The 27,128-nt window shown below is 42.6% G+C and overlaps 2 protein-coding genes across 2 annotated transcripts in view; one reads left to right on the top strand and one right to left on the bottom strand.

Moving 5' to 3' along the window:
* Window positions 1-9,003, bottom strand: part of LOC122941932 — a 275,413-nt gene extending 266,410 nt beyond the window's left edge. The window contains 1 exon segment of the mRNA XM_044299430.1: window positions 6,796-9,003. Coding sequence (XP_044155365.1) covers window positions 6,796-6,930 — 135 coding nt within the window. The 5' untranslated portion in view covers window positions 6,931-9,003.
* A 5,540-nt stretch (window positions 9,004-14,543) lies between these two features.
* On the top strand, window positions 14,544-16,007 carry LOC122939941. The gene is made up of 2 exons (XM_044296168.1): window positions 14,544-14,891; window positions 15,455-16,007. Exons 1-2 carry the CDS (start codon window positions 14,627-14,629, stop codon window positions 15,916-15,918), a joined length of 729 nt encoding a protein of 242 aa, XP_044152103.1. The 5' UTR covers window positions 14,544-14,626; the 3' UTR covers window positions 15,919-16,007.
* The last annotated feature ends 11,121 nt before the right edge of the window (window positions 16,008-27,128 follow it).

Below are 27,128 nucleotides of genomic sequence, written 5' to 3'. Positions count from 1 at the left end.
AAACACAACTATACAAGTTTTAAAGCAAATATTTTTAATAATTAGAAAAAAGTTTTAATATTCAGGTAAATAAATGAATGTAAAATATTCTCTGCACATAGTGGATATACAGGTGAGTTATCTGGATTCTTTTTGCTTTTTGGATAATAGACATTGATTGGTAATTACATACATTTCATAATAATCATTTATGAATCTTAACCGATTTCCCTTTCTCTTGTGTGACATGACTTTAGTTAACGAAAGAAAATGGCTTCTCATCTGTGTGAGTTCTTTGATGTAAACATCAAGAAAGATGCTAATTGTGGGTAAACATTTCCAACATTCGGGACATAAAAATGGCTTTTCCCTTGTGTACATTCTCTTGGTCTAACAAAATGTTACTTCCAGTTAAAACATTTCCCGCATTAAGAACATGAATATGGCTTCTCCTCTGTGTGAATCCTCTGATGTCTAACAAAATCTGATTTTGAAGTAAAACATTTCCCACATTCTAAACATGAAAATGGCTTCTCCCCTGTGTGAGTTCTTTGATGCATAACAAGCGCTGACTTCTGGGTAAAACATTTCCTACATTCAGAACATGAATATGGCTTCTCCCCTGTGTGAATCTTCTGATGTCTAACTAAATCTGATTTCGAAGTAAAACATTTCCCACATTCTAAACATAAAAATGGCTTCTCACCTGTGTGAGTTCTTTGATGCATAACAAGTGCTGACTTCTGGGTAAAACATTTCCTACATTCAGAACATGAATGTGGTTTCAACCCTGTGTGAATATGCCTATGTTTCAAAAGATGTGATCTGTTTCTAAAACATTTCCCACATTCTGAACATGAATATGGCTTCTCCCCTGTATGACTCCTCTGATGTCTAACAAAATCTGATTTCGCAGTAAAACATTTCCCACATTCTGAACATGAAAATGGCTTCTCTCCTGTGTGAGTTCTCTGATGGTAATCAAGACTTGATTTTTGAGTAAAACATTTCCCACATTCTGGGCATGAAAATGGCTTTTCCCCTGTGTGAATTCTCTGATGTCTAACAAGATCTGATTTCTGATTAAAACATTTATTACATTCTGTACATGTAAATAGCATCAACCAAGTGTGGCATCTCTGATGTATAACAAGATCTGATTTCTGTTTAAAACATTTCCCACAATATGAACATGAAAATGGCTTCTCTTCCACATGTTTCATAGCATCATATGATGAATTTTTGCTGTGAATGTCAGAGGGTACATCTGTGATAATGGCATGTTTTTCATAGGTATCTTGTGTGACAACATGCTCATCTGCTTTAAAATGTGAAGACACCAGATGTTCTTCTGAGCTCCTGTTACAGTCATCTGTCAAAAAGAAAACATACTATATAATTTTGAATAATATAACCTTAGAATGATATTGTTATTAGATTTTATAATATTTCTGTAGAAAATGTCCTTCGAATTTGCAAAGCATGAAGCAAAATGTAATTGTCAACTGAGATATTAATGGCAAAACAGATCATTAGCTATCAGTAGACCTCTGAGCAAGGACCAGTAGATCATGACGTTAGGCCATCAGGCTGTTCTCTTGTAGTTTCCCACTTTTGGGTTGAAGCCAGCATCTTCATAGGTTTCAATGTGTCTACCACCACTCTTTTCTAGTGAAAGGCTCAATGGAGAATAATATAGGGACCTGTGAGTCAGTGCTATTAGGTGGTGTCTGTGTCACACACTTCTTGATGGCTGCATGCACTTTGCCATAAAACAGAGCAGAGAGGAGGAGCAGTATTGTCTCAAAGAAGCCATGGCTTTAGAGCAAGTGTAAGGCTGGTATCTAATTTTTTAAATATTTCTATGTATACAAAGTTTCTTTAGACTTTTCCTGCCTTCATAATATATTCCTAGTATTGGCTAAACCATCTACATAGAAAAATAACACCAAGAACTGCTTACACAAATAGCCTAGCATATACACTAGCCATAGACAGTTGCAGTAGAGGCCTGGCAGAGCATCACCAGGGATGAAACCCAGCGTCTGGTGATGTCTATGCATTCCGGACTTTAGGCTGTAATTGACTGCAAAGGATTTGCAACCTAGTATTAAAAAGTGAAAGTTTGATTTATGATTATTATGTCCCATTACTTTTGGTCCCTTAACAAGTGGGAGGCACATATGCAAACTGTTGTAATTCCTACACCGTTCACCTGATTTAAATGTAAATACCCTCAAATTAAAGCTGACAGTCTGCAGTTAAAGCACATCTTGTTTGTCTCATTTCAAATCCATTGTGGTGGCGAATAGAGCCAAAAATTTTAGAATTGTGTGGATGTCCCAATATTTATGGACCTGACTAACTGCACCCCACAAGGGCAAATAAGACGTAGAAATATTGTCTTGTAATAAACCTGTTAATGGCTGTATCAAACAGCACTTGCACCCCAATAACAGGAACGGTTTGCTGGAATTACAGAGCTGTATAATGGCAATTTGGGTCTGCAGTCAGTGCAGCAAGGTGTAATAGGATTGCTCCTACTGAAGCCTGTTCAACATAAATGCTGTGGAATGATTCCTCCCTATCCTTTCCCTACACCTTGAATAATCTTTCCATGAACTTGTAAATAGTTTTTTCAGCACAATGAAGTTTTTCCTAGCACTGTCCCTAGCACCTGCTGACATCTCTCCCTGCACTAAGTACACTGGAAAATAGCAGAATCCAAGATGGCTGAGGCTATTTATAGGGCTTTGACATCAAAGGGCAGGATGGCTGCTGATTGGCTGCATGCATGGCATTATGGGTGATCCCGCGTTCCAAGAGTTCCTTGCCCCATGTCCTCACACGTGCAGCAGCCATTTTAGGAAAAAATGTATTTCGTTACCACGAAGCGTGAGGAAATTCAGATTCGGTGCGAATAGAATAATTCCTGAAATTCGGATCGAATTCCACTTCGGTAGCTTAGATTCGCTCATCTCTAATCATGACGTTAGGCCATCAGGCTGTTCTCTTGTAGTTTCCCACTTTTGGGTTGAAGCCAGCATCTTCATAGGTTTCAATGTGTCTACCCCACTCTTTTCTAGTGAAAGGCTCAGTGGAGAATAAGATAATGAGTAACATATGAGTCAGTGCTATTAGGTGGTGTCTGTGTCACACACTTCTTGATGGCTGCATGCACTTTGCCATAAAACAGGGCAGAGAGGAGGAGCAGTGTTGTCTCAAAGAAGCCATGGCTTTAGAGCAAGTTTAAAGCTGGTATCTAATTTTTTTTAATTTATTTGTAGAAAAAAGTTCTTTGGACTTTTCCTGCCTTCATAATCTATACTTAGTATTGGCCAAACCATCTACATAGACAAATAACAGCAAGAACTGCTTATACAAATAGCCTAGCATATACACTGGCCTTATGAATAATAATTGTGGCTGCCATCACTACTATGGAGGCACTGGGATATCTGAAAATGGGGCACACAAAAGAATGCACAATCGTATAATTCGCAAAACGTTTGCCATCCTCAGTTCAATGGTAGATCACCTAGATCGAGCTACAGAAAAAGAATATTCTATATAGAAAATATTTGGCCATTAGGCAAACCACCCATTGATTTGCTGGTAGAGCTTTTCTCAATATATATTGATTGCACCCATTGATTTAGTCAAACCAGGAATGGAGCCTACACAGAGATAAGGTATAATGGAAAGATTTTCACCACTTCTGTGTTGTTGACCTGCATGGGGTGACTGCAGATCACCAAACACTGACATGTGAACTAGGCTTATTTTGAAGGAATTAATGGTTCCTTAGTTAAAAAATTGGCAAATAATTCTGAAGTACTTATGGCAGATGATAATGGAACAGGCCTTGTTCATATGTACAGTGGCGGAAATAATTATTTGACCCCTCACTGATTTTGTAAGTTTGTCCAATGACAAAGAAATGAAAAGTCTCAGAACAGTATCATTTCAATGGTAGGTTTATTGTAACAGTGGCAGATAGCACATCAAAAGGAAAATCGAAAAAATAACTTTAAATAAAAGATAGCAACTGATTTGCATTTCATTGAGTGAAATAAGTATTTGAACCCCTACCAACCATTAAGAGTTCTGGCTCCCACAGAGTGGTTAGACACTTCTACTCAATTAGTCACCCTCATTAAGGACACCTGTCTTAACTAGTCACCTGTATAAAAGACACCTGTCCACAGAATCAATCAATCAAGCAGACTCCAAACTCTCCAACATGGGAAAGACCAAAGAGCTGTCCAAGGATGTCAGAGACAAAATTGTAGACCTGCACAAGGCTGGAATGGGCTACAAAACCATTAGCAAGAAGCTGGGAGAGAAGGTGACAACTGTTGGTGCGATTGTTCGAAAATGGAAGGAGCACAAAATGACCATCAATCGACCTCGCTCTGGGGCTCCACGCAAGATCTCACCTCGTGGGGTGTCAATGGTTCTGAGAAAGGTGAAAAAGCATCCTAGAACTACACGGGAGGAGTTAGTTAATGACCTCAAATTAGCAGGGACCACAGTCACCAAGAAAACCATTGGAAACACATTACACCGCAATGGATTAAAATCCTGCAGGGCTCGCAAGGTCCCCCTGCTCAGGAAGGCACATGTGCAGGCCCGTCTGAAGTTTGCCAATGAACACCTGAATGATTCAGAGAGTGACTGGGAGAAGGTGCTGTGGTCTGATGAGACCAAAATAGAGCTCTTTGGCATTAACTCAACTCGCTGTGTTTGGAGGAAGAAAAATGCTGCCTATGACCCCCAAAACACCGTCCCCACCGTCAAGCATGGGGGTGGAAACATTTTGCTTTGGGGGTGTTTTTCTGCTAAGGGCACAGGACAACTTATTCGCATAAACGGGAAAATGGACGGAGCCATGTATCGTGAAATCCTGAGCGACAACCTCCTTCCCTCTGCCAGGAAACTGAAAATGGGTCGTGGATGGGTGTTCCAGCACGACAATGACCCAAAACATACAGCAAAGGCAACAAAGGAGTGGCTCAAGAAGAAGCACATTAAGGTCATGGAGTGGCCTAGTCAGTCTCCGGACCTTAATCCAATCGAAAACCTATGGAGGGAGCTCAAGCTCAGAGTTGCACAGAGACAGCCTCGAAACCTTAGGGATTTAGAGATGATCTGCAAAGAGGAGTGGACCAACATTCCTCCTAAAATGTGCGCAAACTTGGTCATCAATTACAAGAAACGTTTGACCTCTGTGCTTGCAAACAAGGGTTTTTCCACCAAGTATTAAGTCTTTTTTTGTTAAAGGGTTCAAATACTTATTTCACTCAATGAAATGCAAATCAGTTGCTATCTTTTATTTAAAGTTATTTTTTCGATTTTCCTTTTGATGTGCTATCTGCCACTGTTACAATAAACCTACCATTGAAATGATACTGTTCTGAGACTTTTCATTTCTTTGTCATTGGACAAACTTACAAAATCAGTGAGGGGTCAAATAATTATTTCCGCCACTGTAGGTATATTATATATCTATATTCATGTCCATAATATAAATGATCAGCAAGTTTTATCATCTAAAATGCCAAGAAAATGAGTAGAGTCTGAATGAGTAGAGTCTTCTCTGTTTTATTTAATGTTTCCTACTTACCTGGGCGGATATCTGTAGGAATATCCTCTCTAAACTGCTCATCACCCCTCACATGTGTCTCTGTAACATATATAATGTTCAGATCTTCACCCGGATTCACAAGCTGTGAAAGAAATAATGTAAAAGTCATCAGACAGTTGAAGTCATGTTGAAGGTTTATATGACCAGAAAATATCAGTAATTAGAATGACGACCAAAACTGACATAACAGCAGGAGTCATCTGACCCAAATATCTGCAGGTCTTCTGTATAACTCCAACCTGTTTGTTCCAAACAGCAGTATCCATAGTCAGAAAATTATGAGACGATCCAGACAACATGTAATGTCTATGGTCAGCTGTAATCCTGCAATCTCCACCTTTCTCATTATACAAGGATAAAACTGTTACAGACAGTGGGCGTAGATCAATCATGCCAACCAACTGGTTTGACTTTAGGCTTGTCCTGAGGGACTTATCCTGGCAGTTCCCTGCTTTTCATCCTTTATTCCCTATACAAGGATCTGGCATTTGCTGCAGGGGAGCCACCAAGCTGATACCTCTTGGAATAGTCCTGTTGTGGTTGGCTGCTGACCCATAGGGGTAAGAGACTCAAGTGCAAAGCACACAGAGATCAGGAAAAGCTCATAGTCAATGGCAGGAGGAGATCAAGGCAGCCAGAGTTCATGCTAATCTGATAATCAGTCCAAAGGGCAGGCAGCACAGGGTCAAAATGGCAAACAGGCACGAGTTAGGTCAGGCGGCAGAGATTCAGAATCTAGGAATCAGGCAGATGTTAGTACACAGACAAACAGATTCTAGCAGGATCTACCGAGCTAGAGAAGCCTTGGGAAAGGTGCTTTAAGTATCCACAGGTTTTCAGCCATTGGCTGGTGAAGAGTGGAGTACAGGTTAACTGGCTCTTTAAGAGCCAGGATGCTCACACACCTTAAGGGTCAGGGAAGGAGACCTGGCAGCCAGATGTTGGCTGGAGCCTCCAATGAGGGACACAAAGCTCCAACGGCCAGCCCTGTTACTGGGCGGCAGCAAAAGATCATAACTGCTTGGCTACCAGACAGTGGTAGGGCGAGTGATGCAGCGCACGTGTCCACCCCAGATGGCGGGATGGCAGTAGACATAGAGCACCACCATAACAAAAACATGTTACATAAAACAAGACTGAACACAAGATGAGACATTATCTCCATCTACCTGATCATCATCCCATGGGACATTGTGATGTTCTTCTGAACCATCCTGTGGAAGAAGAGGAGTGGGATATCTCTCCGGTGTTGTCATCTTACTGGATTTAACTGTAGAGAAGTCACAGCTAAGACAATAGCCCATTAGAGGGTCAATATACTAGTATAAATCCAAGTAGACTATTCACAGAATACCACCCAAATCTAAAACGTAGCCTTTATTAACTAACTAAAATAACCCCACAAGAATTATTATATTAAACAGAAAAAAATATAATAAATTGATGAAGACACAATGATAATCAAAATTCCACAATACGGGATGGGACAATACCATAGGCAGGGTGGTGGTGGTCTACACTGTATAGCCCTGCCTATAGAATGGAATATCCGCCCCGATAAGGGCGATCCCGTATTCAGAAACCGCCTACAAGCCCTTAGATGGCCCTAAAAATGGATTACAGGTCAATTCAATGACCTACTCTAAATACACAAAATAATGAAAGCAGTACATCAAAATAAATAATTGCTGAATACATAACAATGAATGAGTAGATGCCCAATGCAATTTCTGCAGTATCAAATTATATGCCAAAAGACACCTTTAGTTTCCAAAGATGGTTACACAAAGTATAGGACCCTTCATTCCAACGCATTTCGCCCAGTACATAAAATGGGCTCATCAGAGTATGATCAAACCTGATGGTCAGCAAATCTATTTACACCAGTTAGTCATTTGATAAGACATTTTGCTGACAAATAAATGGTATAATAGGGCTATGGGCCCAATGACCCCCTCACAGTTAATACCGGTAAAAAATATATATATATGTCTCCACATGCAAGGTGCGAATTAGATGTTGCTCAAACAATTATTTGTCAAAATAAACGGTACTTGCGTGCCCCCATATGTTTAACCCACAGAAGTTAAGAAGGGTAACCAGCCTGACAAATTGTCTGTAATGAAATAACACAGAAATGTATCAGGGACAGATAACGATACAAAGGGTGTCATAAAGGGGGAAGCACTGCTCAGGAACGGAAGCCACAAGGCCTACCTGTGTCACATCATCGGTCAGTATAGTGGAGTGGCAAGAGAAAGTCGGTTTACAAGGTTTAAATAGGCCGCTGAATAGATAAGGGGTTGTGGTTACCTGAACAAGTAATAGGACGCTATCCCCAATAGCAAGAATGGTATTCGGCCCCCAGTGAGGACGTGGCGCCAGTCACCTATCAAACCAGTAAGGTCATGTGATCGCGCTTCACATTACTGCGGCCCAAGCCATATGATCACTTCTAGTCACATGATCGGTGCCCGGACCCCGATTCAGTGCATGTCAACCTGCTACATAGATAAGGATATCATGACATGAATGGGCCACTGCAGGCACCTATGTGTAATTTCATTAAGACAGTATTGCGTGGAACATAAAAAATAGTAGGGAGAGGAAAAAGATAAAATAATAAAAGGAAAAGGAGGTGGAAATTTAGGCCTATGCCGGACGGTAGATGTTGGCGAGACCCATCTAAGTAATCAATTATTGAGAGGGTAGTAGAGGGAGTAAAGATGCCCAGTTTAGGGAATGGCCACATGTTCCAAGCTGTTACCCGTTCATAACCGGGTCCAAAACATACGGTCTCCTGTCCTAGATGAAATGCTGAGATGGCCGACTATAAAAAACATGAAAAATCAATATTGTCATTAAGACCAGAGGGTGAAATGGTGTTTAACACAGAAATCAATTTGGATTCCTTTTGTTTTAAAATTTTAAAAAGTCTCCTCCCCTGATGCAGTGTTTTATTGTCTCAATCATGGAGAATCGCAATGTGTTAACATTGCCTCCATGATGAAGCATTACATGTCTTGAGAGCGGTTTATCGCGTTTGTTGCAAACATCCCCAACATGCTCCAAGATCCTTTTCTTGAAGGCTCTACAGGTCTTGCCAACATATTTACTTCCGCACTCACATTGAGCCAAGTACACTAAACCTACAGTATTACAATTTGCAAACGTATGAGCAGTGTAGGTCCGTTCTTGGGCACTACTCGAAAAACTATTGCCCACTTCAACAAAAGGGCAGTCCTTCCACTTTCTGCACCTGTGGGTACCATGTCTCCTATCCAACCGCCAGGTATTTCTTGTGGGGGTGTCGGCCTCATGCTCCTGTAATTTTCCCACTGGCTCCTGGTATTGCCCATACGGCTCAGGTAGGAGAGTGTTAGGTCCCGGGCTACTTGAGAAACCTTGGTGCGGTGCTCGGGTTAATCTCTCAATTTTAAAATCAGTTTGAGGGTTTAGTAAGACCGCAGAGTGCACCTGTCTTTGCTATTATTTTGTTATATTGATTATCACATCCACATAATTGCTATCTTGTGTAGGATGTCTATTGTGGTACTTGTGGTCCGCTGCGGGCATCCTCCACCGTATGCATTTTTGCTGGTGATCGTCATTAGCAACGGGCCACAAGTGCAGGATTTGCTCCCCTATATATATGCACAACTGCATGTGGGCTTAAGCACCTCCTGCTAATACCACGCCATTCTTTTAGTTTGTATATATAGAGATTCCTGGAGGAGTATAAACTCCAATTTAAATGTCCCTGTTTTCCATCTAAAGACCACATTTAGGTGCACCTGTGAGGCCTGGGCAATATCAGCCAGTCTTGGGTGGGACCCGCTGACTCCTCCCTCCTCCCATTGCAAGCATGGTTACATGCTGGAGGTAACTGGTGAGTTTGTGAGTCGGCCTCATGCACCTGTAATTTGCCCACTGGCTCCTGGCGCCCATACGGCTCAGGTCGGAGAGCGTTAGGTCCCGGGCTACCTAAGAAACCTTTTTGCGGTGCTCGGGCTCAGACATGTCCTACACCGTAGGACATGTTGGCTAATCTCTCAATTTTAAAATCAGTTTGAGGGTTTAGTAAGACCGCAGAGTGCACCTGTCTTTGCTATTATTTTGTTATATTGGTATTTCTTGTGGGGGCTTCAAAGTGTCTGTGCACTAATTAGTCCCCTATACTGCGTCCCCGCCTGAATGTTATTGCCGGATATTCTGGGAGAGGGTTGGTCAGATCTGGGTCTGTTTTGATAAGAGACCAGTACAATCCCAAAATTTCCCGAACTTGTTGGGATGCTATGTCATATGTGCCGATAATTCTGATCACTTCTCGTGAGCACTTGCTCCCCTCAGATTGAAGTGATGTGAACCTATCAATGGACTCAACATTACTCCAAGCCTCATACAGACATGAGTCCGGGTATCCCCTCTGTTTAAAACAATGGAATAATAGTGAGGCCTGCCTAGTGAAATCCATGTGGTCCGAACAATTTCTGCTACCCTCAGGAATTGTCCTTTTGGGGTGCGTCTTCTTAGTGGTCTAGAGTGGAAGCTATCCTACCTGAGCAGGCTGTTGGTTGATGTTTTTTTTATGAAATAATGTGTTTTTTATGTGATTTTTCTCTCCCCATTGGCTTTGTATAGCCAAGAAAGTTATTGTATCACGTTGAAGTTCATATGTGAAGTATAACCCTATATGATTTGTGTTGAGTTCACGCATAAAGAGTTTAAAGTCATCCAGGTTCCAGACCAAAATAACCGAATGTAATCTATAAATTTGGACCAGAAGGTGATAAATTTGGTCCCGTGTGTCATTGCCTCAGAGAAAACAACGGTTTACTCCCCACCAGCCCAGGAGAAAATTTGCGTAGGTCGGTGCGCATGGACTACCCATTGCGATGCCCCTGAGCTGGTGGTAGAATTGACCATTAAACAGTGATGGCCAGTTCCCAGTGTTCGCCGACGAACACATGCGATCTGCCATCTTTATTCCCAAGCCCGGCGATGCAGAGGTAAGTCCTTACCTGTGCCTGCGCCGCGAGCCGCTCTGAAACACATGCGGTCGCCGGGAGCATGCAGTTCCGAGAACAGCTCGATGAAGGCCATCACTACCATTAAATACAAAGTAGTTGTGGGTAAGTACAAAGTCCAAGAGTTGGATAACAAAGTGATTATGTTCCTTCAAATCATTTTACCTAAAGTCTAAAAAGTACTTGCTGCCAAGTCCATGTTATGGGGGATTGAGGTATATAATGCCTCAACATCAATAGATGCTAGCCAGACATCTCGTTCCAGTGTAATGCCATCAATATGTTTGAGTAGATCTGTCGTATCTTGTAGATACAATGGTAGGGCTATAACGAATGGACAAAGTATTTGGTCAATGTAAGTGCCTGCATGTTCAGTAAGACTACCAATCCCAGATACTATCGGTCGGCCCTTGAGGAGATTGGTTCCTTTGTGTATTTTTGGGAGGCTGTAAAAGGTAGCCACCCTGGGGTCGGGTGGTCCAAGAAACTAACACTCCTTACGGTCAATCAGTTTCCCCTCAAGGGCCTTGCGCAGCATCTGGGAGAGCTTTTGTGAATACAAAGTAGTGGGATCAGACTTCAATAGTTCATAACTTGTTCTGTCAGATAAGAGTGACAGACACATGTTCCGATATTGTTGAACGGACATAGCAACCACATTCCCCCCCTTAACAGAGGGTTTAATTACTAGATCTTTGTTCATGCTCAAGCGTCGTAACACCTCCATCTCTGTAGACGTATAGTTTTAAATACCCCAGTGTCGGTACAATATTTTTAAGATCCCTAGTTACGGATCTCAAAAAAAGATCAATTGTGCTGCTACGCAGATAAATCTATATAGTTTAATTCGTTGAACTATTCATATATTCTATATTTGGTTATATGACAGTACCCTAACATACAAGTTGGAGATCTTGTTCTGCTCAAGGACCAGCAAGCCGAAAGAATCGAGTGGCCTATGGGACTTATTGTAAAGAGCGTTCCTAGTGATGATGGTAAGGTATGCAAGGTGGAGGTGAAAGTTGCAAGGCATCAGGCCTATCACAGAACTTTTTCTGCTCTTGTCCTTTGGAGAATGAACTTATTGCCTAGGCTGCTGAATCCTACCTGAAACTTCAAGCAAGAAGTGTTTGAACTTTACTTGTTACATTTGAAGTCTTACATTTTAGTTGTTGCATTATATGCCTGTTCTTTTTATGTTTTTCAGGTCCTCAGATATCAAGTTAATTGCACTGTTGTTTATTTGCAATTATATAACTACCGTTATGGTTTAAATAGTGACATTTTCAATGCCAGACGGGGAGTGTGCTGCTACGCAGTTAAATCTATATAGTTTATTTAGTTGAACCATTCATATATTCTATATTTGGTTATATGCTCCCATGTAGTGGTTGTTTTTGGTATTGCATTTGTTTTTCTGTTCATGATATATGTCATTAATTTCATTGCTCCACCCCTTCTTCTGTGTACATCACTTCTTGTATATTCATTCTGCTCCAGGGATTTAACAGGTACACGTGTATTCTCATGCAAGCTTGCAAAAGCATCATCTTTTGACCGCACAATACTGGAATCCATCTGTTTCTGCTGTGCTCTGTTATCTGGTTCACAGAATAAAGCAACTTACACGAATAAACTCGGTGTTGGTGAGTTCAAGCTATCTGATAAGGATTGTCCGCAGTGATTATATCTGCCTTTACAGGCCAGGCATAGAGGTCTCACTAGGGATAAATCGCTATTACAACAATCTGAGTCAGAATAGTCAAAAGATGCATATAATTCCTACAGCCTGCTGTGTATATGTGTGTGCCTAATCTGCAATCAAGCTCAGTGCCATTTGCCATCTTGTGAAAGCACATGGTCGCACAAGCTTACTGCACTTCAAGTGAATGTTCAAAACCGTTTCTCTACATTGCACTGTGTTACCTCACCTGTCTAAGTCGCTGTTCGTCTTCTTAAAGAGACAGTACCATTTTTTCGCAAAACCGTAAAAATTGTCTAGACAAGGCTCTGAACACTCTTTTATGGCTGTACAAATGCAGATACATCATGCCTCTGAACCGGCAGACGAACAAGGGAGCAGATTCTGCAGATATTACCGAACAAAGTGTAAGACCCAAACGTACAATAAACACAGAAACTAAGAGAAAATTATGAAGCTACTAGAGATGAGTTCTCCAGTAATCTGTCAGACCTCTGGGACAGAACCACACACCGCATGTCAGTTTTGTCACACTCTAATGATCAACCAGCTGAAATAAGAGTCTCTATAAATCGCCTATTTGCTGTGTATGTACGCTACCAGCAGTTGTCTGAAAAATACTCAGCCTTCTGGCAGGACTCTAATATAGAGGATTCTTCAGCAGAACTGACTAGGACTGATGCACTGAACCAACAAAGGGATCTCGCAGTGCAAAATGCTAAGCTTAAGGCAGAACTCCACATTACTTAACTGCAGGAGACCAGATCTCACAGATCCACCACAACCAAGTGCACTGCACTTTCTTCCAGATCCTCTCGTTCCAGAAGATCAACATTAAGCGACAAGTTAATAGAGGCCCGCGCTGATGCCGAATCAAAAAAGGCGCAAAGCTCCTTTACCAGAAAGCAAGCAGAGATGAAAGCTCAAAGGGCAGCTCAACAAGCTGAGATGGCAGCTCATCAAGCCAAGATGGAAGCTCAAAGCAAAGCTCTCCAAGCAGAGCCATATTCAAAATAAAGATTCTGCAAATAGAAGGGGAGGAAGCAGCTTCCCTAGCAAGGCTGAAAGTCCTTGAACAAGCAATAGGACAAAGTACTAATTCAGACTGCCTTATCCCAGGAGAATTGGAAGATCCAGCTGAACGCACCAGTGAATACGTTCTAAAGCATAACATCTGCAAAGAGACAGAGTCATCTACTGTACCTCCTAATAACAACACTGTTCTGACTCAGTACATCTATGCAGCAAACCGGTTCAACTCATGTCAACAACAAGGTTACTTCCAGTTATAGGCCGCAGCTCAAACCAAAGCCAGCACAAGCCTTAGAGCAGGCGTGACCAACCTTACAGTAGTCTTTGTTCCCTATTTTTGGGAAGTATTGCAGTCTCTTGAATAGAGCGCTTTCTATGGCTTCGGAGCTACCATAGGCTTGCTCAAGTCTTGCCCATGCAGCAACAAGACCTGCATCTGGGTGGTCAATATGTACTGTTTTAAGTCTTTTAACACGACCTGCAGATTCTGGTCCCAGCCACTTTATGAGCAAATCAAGTTCTTCCTTAGCAGTAAGGTTGAGATCGGCAATAGTAGCCTTAAAGGTTGATCTCCAGGCCCTGTAGCTCTCTGGACAGTCGTCAAACCTTGAGAGGCTGCCCCATCCTCAGATCTGCCCCCATGCTCAAACAAGACCCCCCCTATGCTCATATCTGCCCCCCATGCTCATATCTGACCCTCCCATGCTCATATCTGACCCTCCCATGCTCAGATCTGATCCCCATTGCTCAGATCAGAGCCCCCATTGCTCATATTAGGCCCCCTCACATGCTCAGAACAGACCCCCACTGCCCAGATCATGACCCCCCCCCCCCCCATGCTCAGATCATAACCTCCCATGCTTAGATCAGACCCCTCAGTTCTGTAATAAAGAAAAAATCTCTTCCCTCTCCTGATCAGGCAGTGGGCTCCTGCTCGGGCACCTGCTACTCTTCAGGTCTGACACGCTCTCCACTGTGACCTGATGAGCACAACATCAGGTCATAGTGCGTTTCTCCACGTACTAAGTTCTCACACTGTGTGCATCAGGACGTAGTGGAGAGTGAGCTGGAGCTGCAAAGTAGTAACATTGCCCGATCAGGAAAAGAGATCTGAGCATGGGGTGGAGAGTGAGCCGGCCTGACTGCTTCCCGGCTCCACAGCTAGAGCCGCAGTTTAAGAAGCAAAGAGCCACAGGTTGGCCACCCCTGCCTTAGAGACTACACCACAGTTAAACGCTCATGCAACATCATTTTACCCTGGTAAACCTCACACTACATCACCAGAGAACTTTCACACCAATGAGTGAGAGACCAGACATGAATGACATTGCCAGATACATGGTACGCCATGAGCTCATTAACACCAGCCTCTCAAGGTTTGACGACTGTCCAGAGAGCTACAGGGCCTGGAGATCAACCTTTAAGGCTACTATTGCCGATCTCAACCTTACTGCTAAGGAAGAACTTGATTTGCTCATAAAGTGGCTGGGACCAGAATCTGCAGGTCGTGTTAAAAGACTTAAAACAGTACATATTGACCACCCAGATGCAGGTCTTGTTGCTGCATGGGCAAGACTTGAGCAAGCCTATGGTAGCTCCGAAGCCATAGAAAGCGCTCTATTCAAGAGACTGCAATACTTCCCAAAAATAGGGAACAAAGACTACTGCAAGCTCCAAGATCTAAGTGACCTCCTCGTGGAGCTAGAGTTGGCAAAGACTGACTCACGTCTACCTGGACTAAGCTTCCTGGACACCGCTCATGGTGTCAACCCAGTGGTGTCTAAACTGCCATACGGCTTACAAGAGAAATGGGCACAACAGGGTTTAAGATACAAAAGAGACTATAATGTATCCTTTACTCCATTCTCATACTTCTACAGGTTCATCAGTGATCAAGCCTGGATGAGAAATGATCCCAGCTTCAGTGAACCCAACCTGCCTACTTCATCCTCACCATCATCAAGGTAGCTTGCTGCTTTTCCAAGGCTGCTATTTCAAGTGCTGCTTGTTATAAGTGCATTGGAGATATTGATTTGCTCATAAAGTGGCTGGGACCAGAATCTGCAGGTCGTGTTAAAAGACTTAAAACAGTACATATTGACCACCCAGATGCAGGTCTTGTTGCTGCATGGGCAAGACTTGAGCAAGCCTATGGTAGCTCCGAAGCCATAGAAAGCGCTCTATTCAAGAGACTGCAATACTTCCCAAAAATAGGGAACAAAGACTACTGCAAGCTCCAAGATCTAAGTGACCTCCTCGTGGAGCTAGAGTTGGCAAAGACTGACTCACGTCTACCTGGACTAAGCTTCCTGGACACCGCTCATGGTGTCAACCCAGTGGTGTCTAAACTGCCATACGGCTTACAAGAGAAATGGGCACAACAGGGTTTAAGATACAAAAGAGACTATAATGTATCCTTTACTCCATTCTCATACTTCTACAGGTTCATCAGTGATCAAGCCTGGATGAGAAATGATCCCAGCTTCAGTGAACCCAACCTGCCTACTTCATCCTCACCATCATCAAGGTAGCTTGCTGCTTTTCCAAGGCTGCTATTTCAAGTGCTGCTTGTTATAAGTGCATTGGAGATATTCAGGAGACTAACAGTCTAACTCAGAGTTTTTCCACTGTAGCAGAACTTCAGTGGTGTTTCTGGTGAATACTCAGACACTGTGTTTCAAAAGAGGTAAGGAATTTGCTAGACACGGTATCTCTATTGTCTGATTGCAAATGAGCATAGGCAAGTAAGGTGTTAATTTGCTGTTGGGGGAGGAGCCTTTGTGGGAGTGTGTGTGTGTATATATATCCACACAGTATTAGCTTTCTAATTATAGCTATCTGCTATTTCAAGTGCTGCTTGTTATAAGTGCATTGGAGATATTCAGGAGATACTCAGGAGGTAATCTGGAGGTGGATACAATCTAAACAAGTAAGATTTGTTTGTTTAAAATCTTTCCCCTCTTTACAATGGCAGACCTGGTTCTGTGCAGGAATTGTTGTGCTTTTATTTCTGGTTCCACTCTTCAGAGGTTTGGATACTGTCTGATCTGTAGACAGCTCTCCATAATGCAGCAGGAAATTACCTTTTTGAAATATGCGATTTTTAAATTAACCACTAAACAAACTCAGGCTGAGAACATTGCAATGCCACTGCCACAGAGGCCCCCTAGAAATGGAAGATGGGTTACTGTAGGTTCTGGTAGACTGAGAGTTGTGGATAGAAGGCATGTCCCACAGTCTGTGGCTCTCCATAATTCATTTGCAGCACTTTCAGAGTGCAAGAGCAACATGGAGGATGGCTCAAGCACAGTGGGTGAGAAACAATCATCTCCCATGCCTAAAGTATGTAAGACTGCAGCCAAAGTCAAAAAGGAGAAGGTGAGGATTGATAGTAAGCAGCTGTTGGTGGGCGATTCCATCATAAGAGGTGTGAAGTTTGAGGAGAATGGTGTTGTGAGATGTCTCCCTGGTGCTACCGCTAGCAGGGATAGACGACGGATGCTAAATATTGTTAGGCAAGCAAAGCAGGAAAGGGAAGTGGATGTTATTCTCCATCTTGGGACAAACGATCTGGCTTGCAATGAGGTTTCAAAGGTGAAAGAAGCTTTTCATACACTTGGAAAGGATATACGGGAGGTTGCATCAACTGTTTCATTCTCTACAGTTTTGCCTTTGCAGAACCTTCAGCATGACAGGAAGATGCGCATTAAGGAATTCAATGTATGGGTTGGTGAATGGTGTCTGAACCAAGGGTTTGGCTTTGTGTCTCATGTTAGCTCTTGTTGGAATGGAAAAGAACTGTACAAGAAAGATGGTTTGCATCTTTCTCTCAAGGGAACGAAGGTCCTCGGTGAACAGTTCCAAGTATTTGCTAAGAAGCATTTAAACTAGGAAAGGGGGGCAAAAGAGTGATAATCCAGCAGTCCAACTGCCCCCCGGAACGATGCCAGAAGAGGCCAGTAGCACAAAGGTTAAGAAATGACAAGCTCAGAGTCTTGTCTACAAATGCTCGCAGTCTAGGGAATAAGATCAATGAACTTGAAGCTATAATGGCATCTGAGAATATAGATGTAGTGGCTGTTACTGAGATGTGGTTCAAGGGGAGTAATGACTGGGATATATCAATACCAAGGTTCTCTCTATACAGGAAGGACAGAGAAGGCAAGAAGGGGGGAGGGGTGGCCCTGTATGTGAAAGATAGCCATAAAATCTAATTTGATACAAGTTAGCGAGAACAATTTAGAGTCAGTTTGGGTTACCTTGCAGCTTGATAATCATAAAGTAACTCGTGTAGGTGTGATATATAGACCACCTAGCCAAGTCAAAGAATTAGATGATCTACTAGTTGAGGAAATAGCTAAAATGACATTGAAGGGGGAAGTTATCATTATGGGAGACATTAATATTCCTGATGTAAACTGGAAAACCAAAAGTGCTAGTTCTGCCAGGAGTACAGATATTCTAAATTCCCTACTGGGATTATCTCTACAGCAAGTAGTGGAGGAGCCAACCCGGAAGGAGGCCATTTTAGATTTAGTATTCACAAATGGGAATTTGGTATCTGATATTACTGTAGGGGAAAGCTTGGGATCTAGTGATCACCAGTCAGTGTGGTTTACTATAAGTACAGTGACTGAGTCACACCACACAAACAAAAGTTTTAGATTTTAGAAATACTTTTCTAAAATTAGATTAGTGGTATACGAGTACCTATCAGACTGGAACAGTTTCATTGGAGTCCAGGAGAAATGGGACTACTTAAAAGTGGCACTATTGAAGGCAACAGAAAATTGCATTAGGCTTGTCAGTAAAAGCAAAAAAAGGAAGAGACCACTGTGGTACTGTGGTACTCAGCAGAAGTGGCCAAAATCATTAAAAACAAAAAGATAGCATTTAGGAATTATAAAAAAAAACAAAAAACGAGGATGACAGACAAATTTATAAGATTAGGCAGAGAGAGGCCAAACAAGTTATAAGAGCTTCTAAAGCACAGGCAGAAGAGAAATTAGCTCAGTCAGGGAAAAAAGGCGATAAGGCATTCTTCAGATACATAAATGAAAAAAGGAAACTAAAACAAGGAATTACCAAATTAAAAACTAAAGAAGGAAGGTATATGGAAGAAGATAAAGAACTAGCTGACTGCCTCAATGAATACTCCTGTTCAGTTTTTACAAAGGAAAATGAAGGAGAAGGACCTCAGTTAGGAAAGAAGACTAATGAATCTTTTGATGCATGTCTTTACAGAGGAAGAGGTTCTAAGTCAACTGTCTAAAATTAATACAAATAAGTCACAGGGGCCTGATGGGATACACCCAAAGCTATTAAAAGAGCTCAGCGGTGAACTAGCAAAACCATTAACAGATTTATTTAACCAATCACTGGCAACAGGAGTCGTCCCAGAAGATTGGAAATTAGCAAATGTTGTGCCCATTCACAAGAAAGGTAGTAGGGAAGAATCGGGCAACTATAGGCCAGTAAGCCTGACATCTTTAGTGGGGAAATTAATGGAAACCATACTTAAGGAGAGGATTGTGGACTATCTAAAATCCCATGGATTGAAAGATGAAAAACAGCATGGGTTTACTTCAGGGAGATCATGTCAAACTAATCTTATTGATTTTTTTGATTGGGTGACTAAAATAATAGATGGAGGAGGTGCAGTAGACATCGCTTATCTAGACTTCAGTAAGGCTTTTGATACTGTCCCACATAGAAGGCTTATCAATAAAGTGCAGTCTTTGGGCTTGGACTCCCATATTGTTGAATGGGTTAGGCAGTGGCTGAGGGACAGGCAACAGAGGGTTGTAGTCAATGGAGTATATTCAGACCAAGGTCTTGTTACCAGTGGGGTACCTCAGGGATCTGTTCTGGGACCCATATTGTTTAATATCTTTATCAGCGAAATTGCAGAAGGCCTCAATGGTAAGGTGTGTCTTTTTGCTGATGACACAAAGATTTGTAACAGGGTTGATGTTCCTGGAGGTATACACCAAATGGAAAAGGACTTAGGAAAACTAGAGGAATGGTCAAAAATCTGGCAACCAAAAATTAATTTTGATAAGTGCAAGATAATGCACCTGGGACGTAAAAACCCAAGAGCAGAATATAAAATCAGTGATGCAGTCCTAACCTCAGTATCTGAGGAAAGGGATTTAGGGATCATTATTTCAGAAGACTTAAAGGTAGGCAGACAATGTCACAGAGCAGCAGGAAATGCTAGCAGAATGCTTGGGTGTATAGCAAGAGGAATTACCAGTAGAAAGAGGGAGGTGCTCATGCTGCTCTACAGAGCACTAGTGAGACCTCATTTGGAGTATTGTGCTCAGTACTGGAGACCATATCTCCAGAAGGATATTGATACTTTGGAGAGAGTTCAGAGAAGAGCTACTAAACTGGTACATGGATTGAAGGATAAAACTTACCAGGAAAGATTAAAGGACCTTAACATGTATAGCTTGGAAGAAAGACGAGACAGAGGGGATATGATAGAAACTTTTAAATACATAAAGGGAATCAACAAGGTAAAAGAGGAAAGAATATTTAAAAGAAGAAAAACAGCTACAAGAGGACATCGTTTTAAATTAGAGGGTAGCTGCAAATACAGTGGAGGAGTTTAAGCATGCATGGGATAGGCATAAGGCCATCCTTCATATAAGATAGGACCAGGGGCTATCCATAGTATTTAGTATATTGGGCAGACTAGATGGGCCAAATGGTTCTTATCTGCTGACACATTCTAGGTTTCTATGATAATACAGCAGCTAAACGTAGAGACTTAAATAGAGCTATATCTGTTAAAAGGATAGACATCTCACCCTCCACAACCTCACCTACTGATCAGGGTGTTGTGGATGACAGAGATAAAGACCCTAATCGTCAGTCCTATTCACAAGAAGCCTCACCCTCTTAAGAAATGTTGTGGGCTTAAGGCAAAGACTTTATAAGAGCGCAGGGAGATTCTCCAGAAACTTGGCATATGCTACAAGTGCTGTGCTTCTTATAGCCGTTTTGCTAAAGATTGTAAAGTTGTCATCAAGTGCTCAGAATGCAGTAGCAACAGACATGTTACAGCCATGCATCCTACTCTACTTCCAGACAACCCACAGCAGCTTCCTACCTCCACCCCGTCTCAAATCATAGCGGGGAGCAACAAGGTCATGCTCCAACCAAAGATAATGTCTCTTCTTCATGTACAGAAGTCTGTGGAGAAGGCAAGCACCACAAATGCTGTGCCAAGATATGCCTAGTCAAGATATACCAAAGGGAGTATCCTGAGAAAGCTGCTAGGATATATGCCATAATAGATTAGCAGAGCAACAGATCCCTGGTTAAGCCTAAATTCTTTGAGATCTTTGGCATAGAGGGTCACGCAACACCATATACTCTCAGAACCTGTTCTGGTCGTGTAGAGACCTTCGGCAGAAGGGTTGATGGATTCATGGCCTCTCATATCAACGAGGGAGAGGGCATACCTCTACCAACATTAGTCAAGTGCGACCAGATACCAGACGAAAGGGAAGAGATTCCCACTCCAGAAGCTGCGTATCAACATCCTCATTTAAGGCACCTTGTTGATGAGATTCCTGCAATGGACAAGAATGCTGAAATCTTAGGGACATCTTAGGGACATTCTCAGAGTACATAAAGTACGCGATCAGTGCGATGGGCCTGACAACGCCCCTTATGCACAAAGGCTTGACCTAGGCTGGGTAATAGTGGGCGATGTATACGCTATCTGAGATCCACTCCTTCAAAAACGTATGTGTTGGGAAACGGACGTGCATCCCACTTCAAACAGTGCCCTCACCATTATGAAGTGAAGGAGAAGCTTCTTGACTTCGTCCAAGTACCTGATGTTACTCCTGTCCTTTGTGATGACAACCTAGGTACCACAGTGTTTTGTACTACAAGTGAGGACAACAAAATAGCCTTGTCAGTTGAATACAGAGAATTCATCAAAATAATGGATAAGGAATTCTTTCAGGATGAGTCTTACAGCTGGGTTGCACCATTACCTCTTCGTGCTACAAGGGCCAAACTCACTTCAACAAACACTAAGGGACAGGCCTGAAATGAAGGACCATTTCATTGCCATTATGAAAAGGATCTTTGACAATGATCACGCCGAACCAGCGACACCACTTCAAAGACACTAAGTGCTGGTATCTGCCTTTCTTCTGAGTGTATCTTCCACGTAAGCCGAAACAAATCAGGAAAGTTTTTGACTCCAGTGCCAAGCATCAAGGTGTAATCCTAAACGATGTTCTTCTCACTGGCCCAAATCTAACCAACAACCTTGTAGGCGTACTTAGGAGATTTAGAAGAGAACCAGTTGCCATAACTGCTGATATTGAACAGATGTTTCATTGCTTCATTGTTTGTGAAGACCATAGGAACTTCCTAAGGTTTCTGTTGTACCGTGCCAACAACATGGACAATGAGATTATTGAATACCACATGAAAGCACATGTTTTCGGAAATAGTCCCTCACCCACTGTTGCAACATACAGTTTACGAAGGACTGCCATTGATGGAGAAAGGGAGTATGGCGCGGATGCTCGACACTTCGTTGAGAAAGACTTTTATGTTGACTATAGATTTAAGTCTTTACCTACAGACAAAGAAGCCATAGACCTGCTCCAAAGGACACAAGGTATGCTTTCTAAGGCTAACCTCAGACTACACAAAATTGCCTCAAATAGTGTTGCTGTTATGAAAGCCTTTCAACCTGGCGATCATGCTACAGGGTTTAAGGACTTAAATCTGGGAATGGACATGCCACCTATACAAAAAAGTCTGGGCCTACGGTGGGACCTATTAAAGGACACTTTCAGCTTTCAAATTAGCTCTACAGACAAGCCATTTACCAAGCGTGGTGTTCTGTCAGTGGTAAACAGCCTATACCAGTGATGGCTAACCTTGGCACTCCAGCTGTGGTAAAACTACAACTCCCAAGATGCCCCGCTTGCTTGGCTGCTCTCAGAACTCTATAGAAATAAATGGAGCATGCTGGGAGTCGTAGTTTCACCACAGCTGGAGTGCCAAGGTTAGCCATCACTGGCCTATACGATCCACTGGGATTTGTGGCTCCCATCACCATACAAGGTAAAGCCTTACTCAGACAGCTCTCAGAGTCTATTAAAGATTGTGATGCTCCACTGCCATCTGACAAGCTCTTAAAGTGGGAGTCCTGGAAGCAATCTCTACACGCCTTAGATGGAATCCATATACCACGCTGCTATACCTCAGCTTCCCTTGCTACAAGCTGGAAAAAAAGAGCTTCACATCTTCTCAGACGCATCTACTGAGGCCATTGTGGCTGTTGCCTACCTCAAGGTGAGAGACTCTTCTAATCAAACCCACATAGGGTTTCTGTTTGTGAAAGCTAAGTTAGCAACTAAGCCTGACCATACAATTCCTAGGCTTGAACTTTGTGGGACTGTGCTAGCTGTAGAAATTACAGATTTCATACTACGCGAGCTAGACATTCAGATAGATGACACCAAATTCTACACAGACAGTAAGGTTGTTCTGGGCTACATATACAACCAGACTAAACGTTTCTATATCTACGTCAGCAACAGTGTAGAAAGAATCAGGGAATCATCTAAACCTGCACAATGGCATTATGTCCCATCTGAAATTAATCCTGCAGATCATGCTACTAGGCTAGTGTCTGCAAGTGTATTTGCAAATTCTTCCTGGTTAACGGGTCCTGAATTCCTGCTGGATTACACAGAAGAGACCACGGCTGAAGTCTTCAGTCTAGAACCTGACAAGGACACAGAGAACCCAACTATCCTTACCCCAGCTACCCTGCTTACCCAGAAGCTTGGGTCCGTTTCTGTTCCACCTCGAAACTTTAAAGACGGAAATCTGTGCTTTGATCAATGGAAGAGAGTACAAAACCTTGCCAACCGCTTCTGGAATCGTTGGAAGATGGAGTATCTTTCCACTCTGCAAGGACGCAGGAAATGGCAACGACAGTACCCTAACATACAAGTTGGAGATCTTGTTCTGATCAAGGACCAGCAAGCCGAAAGAATCGAGAGGCCTATGGGACTTATTGTGAAGAGCGTTCCTAGTGATTATGGTAAGGTATGCAAGGTGGAGGTGAAAGTTGCAAGGCAAGGGACAGTAAAGACTTTCATCAGACCTATCACAGAACTTGTTCTGCTATTGCCCTTTGGAGAATGAACTTATTGCCTAGGCTGCTGAATCCTACCTGAATCTTCAAGCAAGAAGTGTTTGAACTTTACTTGTTACATTTGAAGTCTTACATTTTAGTTGTTGCATTATATGCCTGTTCATTTTATGTTTTTCAGGTCCTCGGATATCAAGCAAATTGCACTACCGTTATGGTTTAAATAGTGACATTTTCAATGCCAGACGGGGAGTGTGCTGCTACGCAGTTAAATCGATATAGTTTAATTCGTTGAACTATTCATATATTCTATATTTGGTTATATGCTCCCATGTAGTGGTTGTTTTTGGTATTGCATTTGTTTTTCTGTTCATGATATATGTCATTCATTTCATTGCTCCACCCCTTCTTCTGTGTACATCACTTCTTGTATATTCATTCTGCTCCAGGGATTTAACAGGCACACATGTATTCTCATGCAAGCTTGCAAAAGCATCATCTTTTGACCGCACAATACTGGAATCCATCTGTTCTGCTGTACTCTGTTATCTGGTTTACAGAATAAAGCAACTTACACGGATAAACTCGGTGTTGGTGAGTTCAAGCTATCTGATAAGGATTGTCCGCAGTGATTATATCTGCTCATACAGGCCAGGCATAGAGGTCTCACTAGGGATAAATCGCTATTACAGTCAGAATATCAATATTTGCTTCCCTTAGTGTTTTTGGGGGCATTTTTGTACTCTTATTTCTGAGGGTGGTGAAGGAACCCTGTCCATTCGGGCATTCATTTTCATCCAATAAATCTTCCAAGGCATCAAATCCTTGTAAGTCGCTGGGTTCAAGTCCCAGTTCAAGACTTCTTTTTCTAGCAGAGGAACAGAAGATTTTGTGCCACCTTAATTTTCTAGTGAACAGGTGTAGATCTTTCACCCATTCAAAAGAATTAAATTGTGTGGTGGGTACATACAACAATCCCTTAGTGAGAATTCTCTGTTCCATATCTGAAAGAGGTATTCCTGACAAATTCAGAATAACCGATTGAGCAGCAGATGATGGTAATATCTCTTTCTTTGCTGAGATGGTAGTTGGGCCCGGTCTCTCAAGGTGTAGGTGTTCAGAGGGGTCTGGTCTAAAAAAAGATGTGGTGTTCATAGTAGAGGGTGGTATTCTGTGAATGGATCTAACTGTAGGAAACACATCCAGTGACTGAATTCATTCCTTACATACAGATAATGAGAGGACGTGTGTATTTAGTCATGTCTATTACCTGGTGATGTGAGGGACCAGTGATCCTCCATCATGACGTCCTTATCTGCATCTACCTGATCATCCTGTGGGACCTTGTGATGTTCTTCTGACTCATCCTGTGGAAGAAGAGGACTGGGACATCTCCCCGGTGTTCTTCTCTCTTCCTTAACTGTAGAAAACACATCCAGTGACTGAATTCATTCCTTACATACAGATAATGAGAGGACGTGTGTATTTAGTCATGTCTATTACCTGGTGGTGTGAGGGGCCGGTGATCCTCCATCTCGACGTCCTTGTACAGATCTTTGTGTCCTTCTAAATACTCCCACTCCTCCATGGAGAAATAGATGGTGACATCCTGACACCTTATAGGAACCTGACAACACAATGATACAGTTATCACCCAGATCCCTTCATAGCGTTCCTGTATAATGTCCCAGCAGTGTCACCTCTCCAGTCAGCAGCTCAATCATCTTGTTGGTGAGTTCTAGGATCTTCTCTCTATTGATTTCCTCATGTATCAGGGGGTGAGGTGGAGGCCCTGTGATTGGGCTCAGGGTTCTTCCCCGTCCTTCAGACACAGGGTCCTGACAGAGCTCACCAGATGTCTTCTTCACTACTGTGTAGTCCTGGTTATGGAGAGACACAGTAATAAATTTCATTCCATACATCTCCAGAGTCCCTCACCTCTCCAGTCATGTCCATCTGTTAGGGTACTTTCACACTAGCGTTTTTCTTTTCCGGCGTGGGGGCTCAAATCCGGAAAAGAACTGATCAGTTTTATCCTAATGCATTCTGAATGGAGAGTCCGTCCCTCAGGATGTCTTCTGTTCAGTCTTTTTGACTGATCAAGCTTTTCAGAAAAACTTAGCATGCAGTATTTTTACCTCCGGCCAAAAATCCTGAACACTTTGACTGAACGCCGGATCCAGTCTTTTTCCCATTGACTTGCATTAACGCCGCATCCGGCGCCGTGTGTTCAGTCAAAACGGATCCGGCTTTTGCGTGTTAAACCCAAAAAATAGGAAAAAAAAGTTAAAGTCCATAAATGGCGGATCCGTTTTTTCCAATGCATTTTTCCATTGTGATCGAAAGCCTGATCAGGATTCAAATGTAATCAGTTTTCACACGTTTTTCCGGATCCGGCGGGCAGTTCCGGTGTCGGAATTGAACGCCGGATTCAAACGCTAGTGTGAAAGTAGCCTTAGTAACATAGATGAGATGATAGATTCTGATGATGTCACATTACATCACCTCTCCAGTAAGCCGGAAGAGGATCTCTAGGGTGAGATTTATTATACTCTCTGCCATCTTGTCTCTGTCCCTATCCATCCTTGACGGGTCAATCAGGAGAAGGATCTTATATAGAAGATCTCCACTGAGCAGATCCTATATTGTAGGAACCTGAATGAAAAGGAGATGAGACAATGTAAAATTCTACAAAATCCCATGTAAAATACAATTACTGGAAATAATAAGAGGACACATCAGCAGTGATTATACCCCGATAGTGGTCAGTGTGTCTACATCTCAGGACTCCACAATAACGAGGTGTTCATACATACTGACATTATCTAAGTAACCAATGTTGTCACTGCGGCAATGTGAAGAAACTGAAGGGATCCATGGAAGCATCAGCACAGGAACGAAGAGGGATTTAAAGGGGTTCTGCAGTTCTTTTTAACTGAGAATCAGTATCTGATCAGTGAGGGTCCGACACCCAGGACCCCCGCCGATTATCTGTTTGAGAAGGCAGCAGCGCTCCAGGAGTGCTGCTGCCTTCATTCTGTTTCCCTCAGGCCCAGTGACATCATGACAAGCATCACTGGCTTGGGTGGGGCTAAACCCTATTCAAGTGAACAGAGCCGAGCCCCGCCCAGGCCACTGATACTAGTCGTGACGTCACTGGGTCTGAGGGAAACAGAGAAAAGGAGCGCCGCTGGCTTCTCAAACAGATGATCCGGGGGAGTCCCGGGTGTCGGACCTCGCCTATCAGATGCTGATGATCTAGCCAGAGGATAGATCATCAGTTAAAAAGAACTGCAGAACCTCTTTAACACACATTCAGCTGACACATTTTTTTGACTGCTGGGTAATCTAATCACATAAACCACGGCTCACATTTCCTATGTTGGGTCTGAATTCTGGTGTAATTGGCACCAAAATCTGCTGCGTTTAGGACACATTTTGGCAGCTCTCATCATATTTACGAAAAATGCCATTGTGTAAAATTGGTGCAACCTCATGGTGAAGGTTTAAGAGGATCACTAAAAATTTGGCACAAAATAAACCAAAAGGACAGGTGCAGGGCTCCAGATGGCGACCAAAATGGTCGCCAATGCGACT

The sequence above is a fragment of the Bufo gargarizans genome, chromosome 6 (genome assembly GCF_014858855.1).
Source record: "Bufo gargarizans isolate SCDJY-AF-19 chromosome 6, ASM1485885v1, whole genome shotgun sequence".
Classification (NCBI taxonomy): Eukaryota; Metazoa; Chordata; class Amphibia; order Anura; family Bufonidae; genus Bufo; species Bufo gargarizans.
This window is presented reverse-complemented; position numbering and strand designations above follow the sequence as displayed.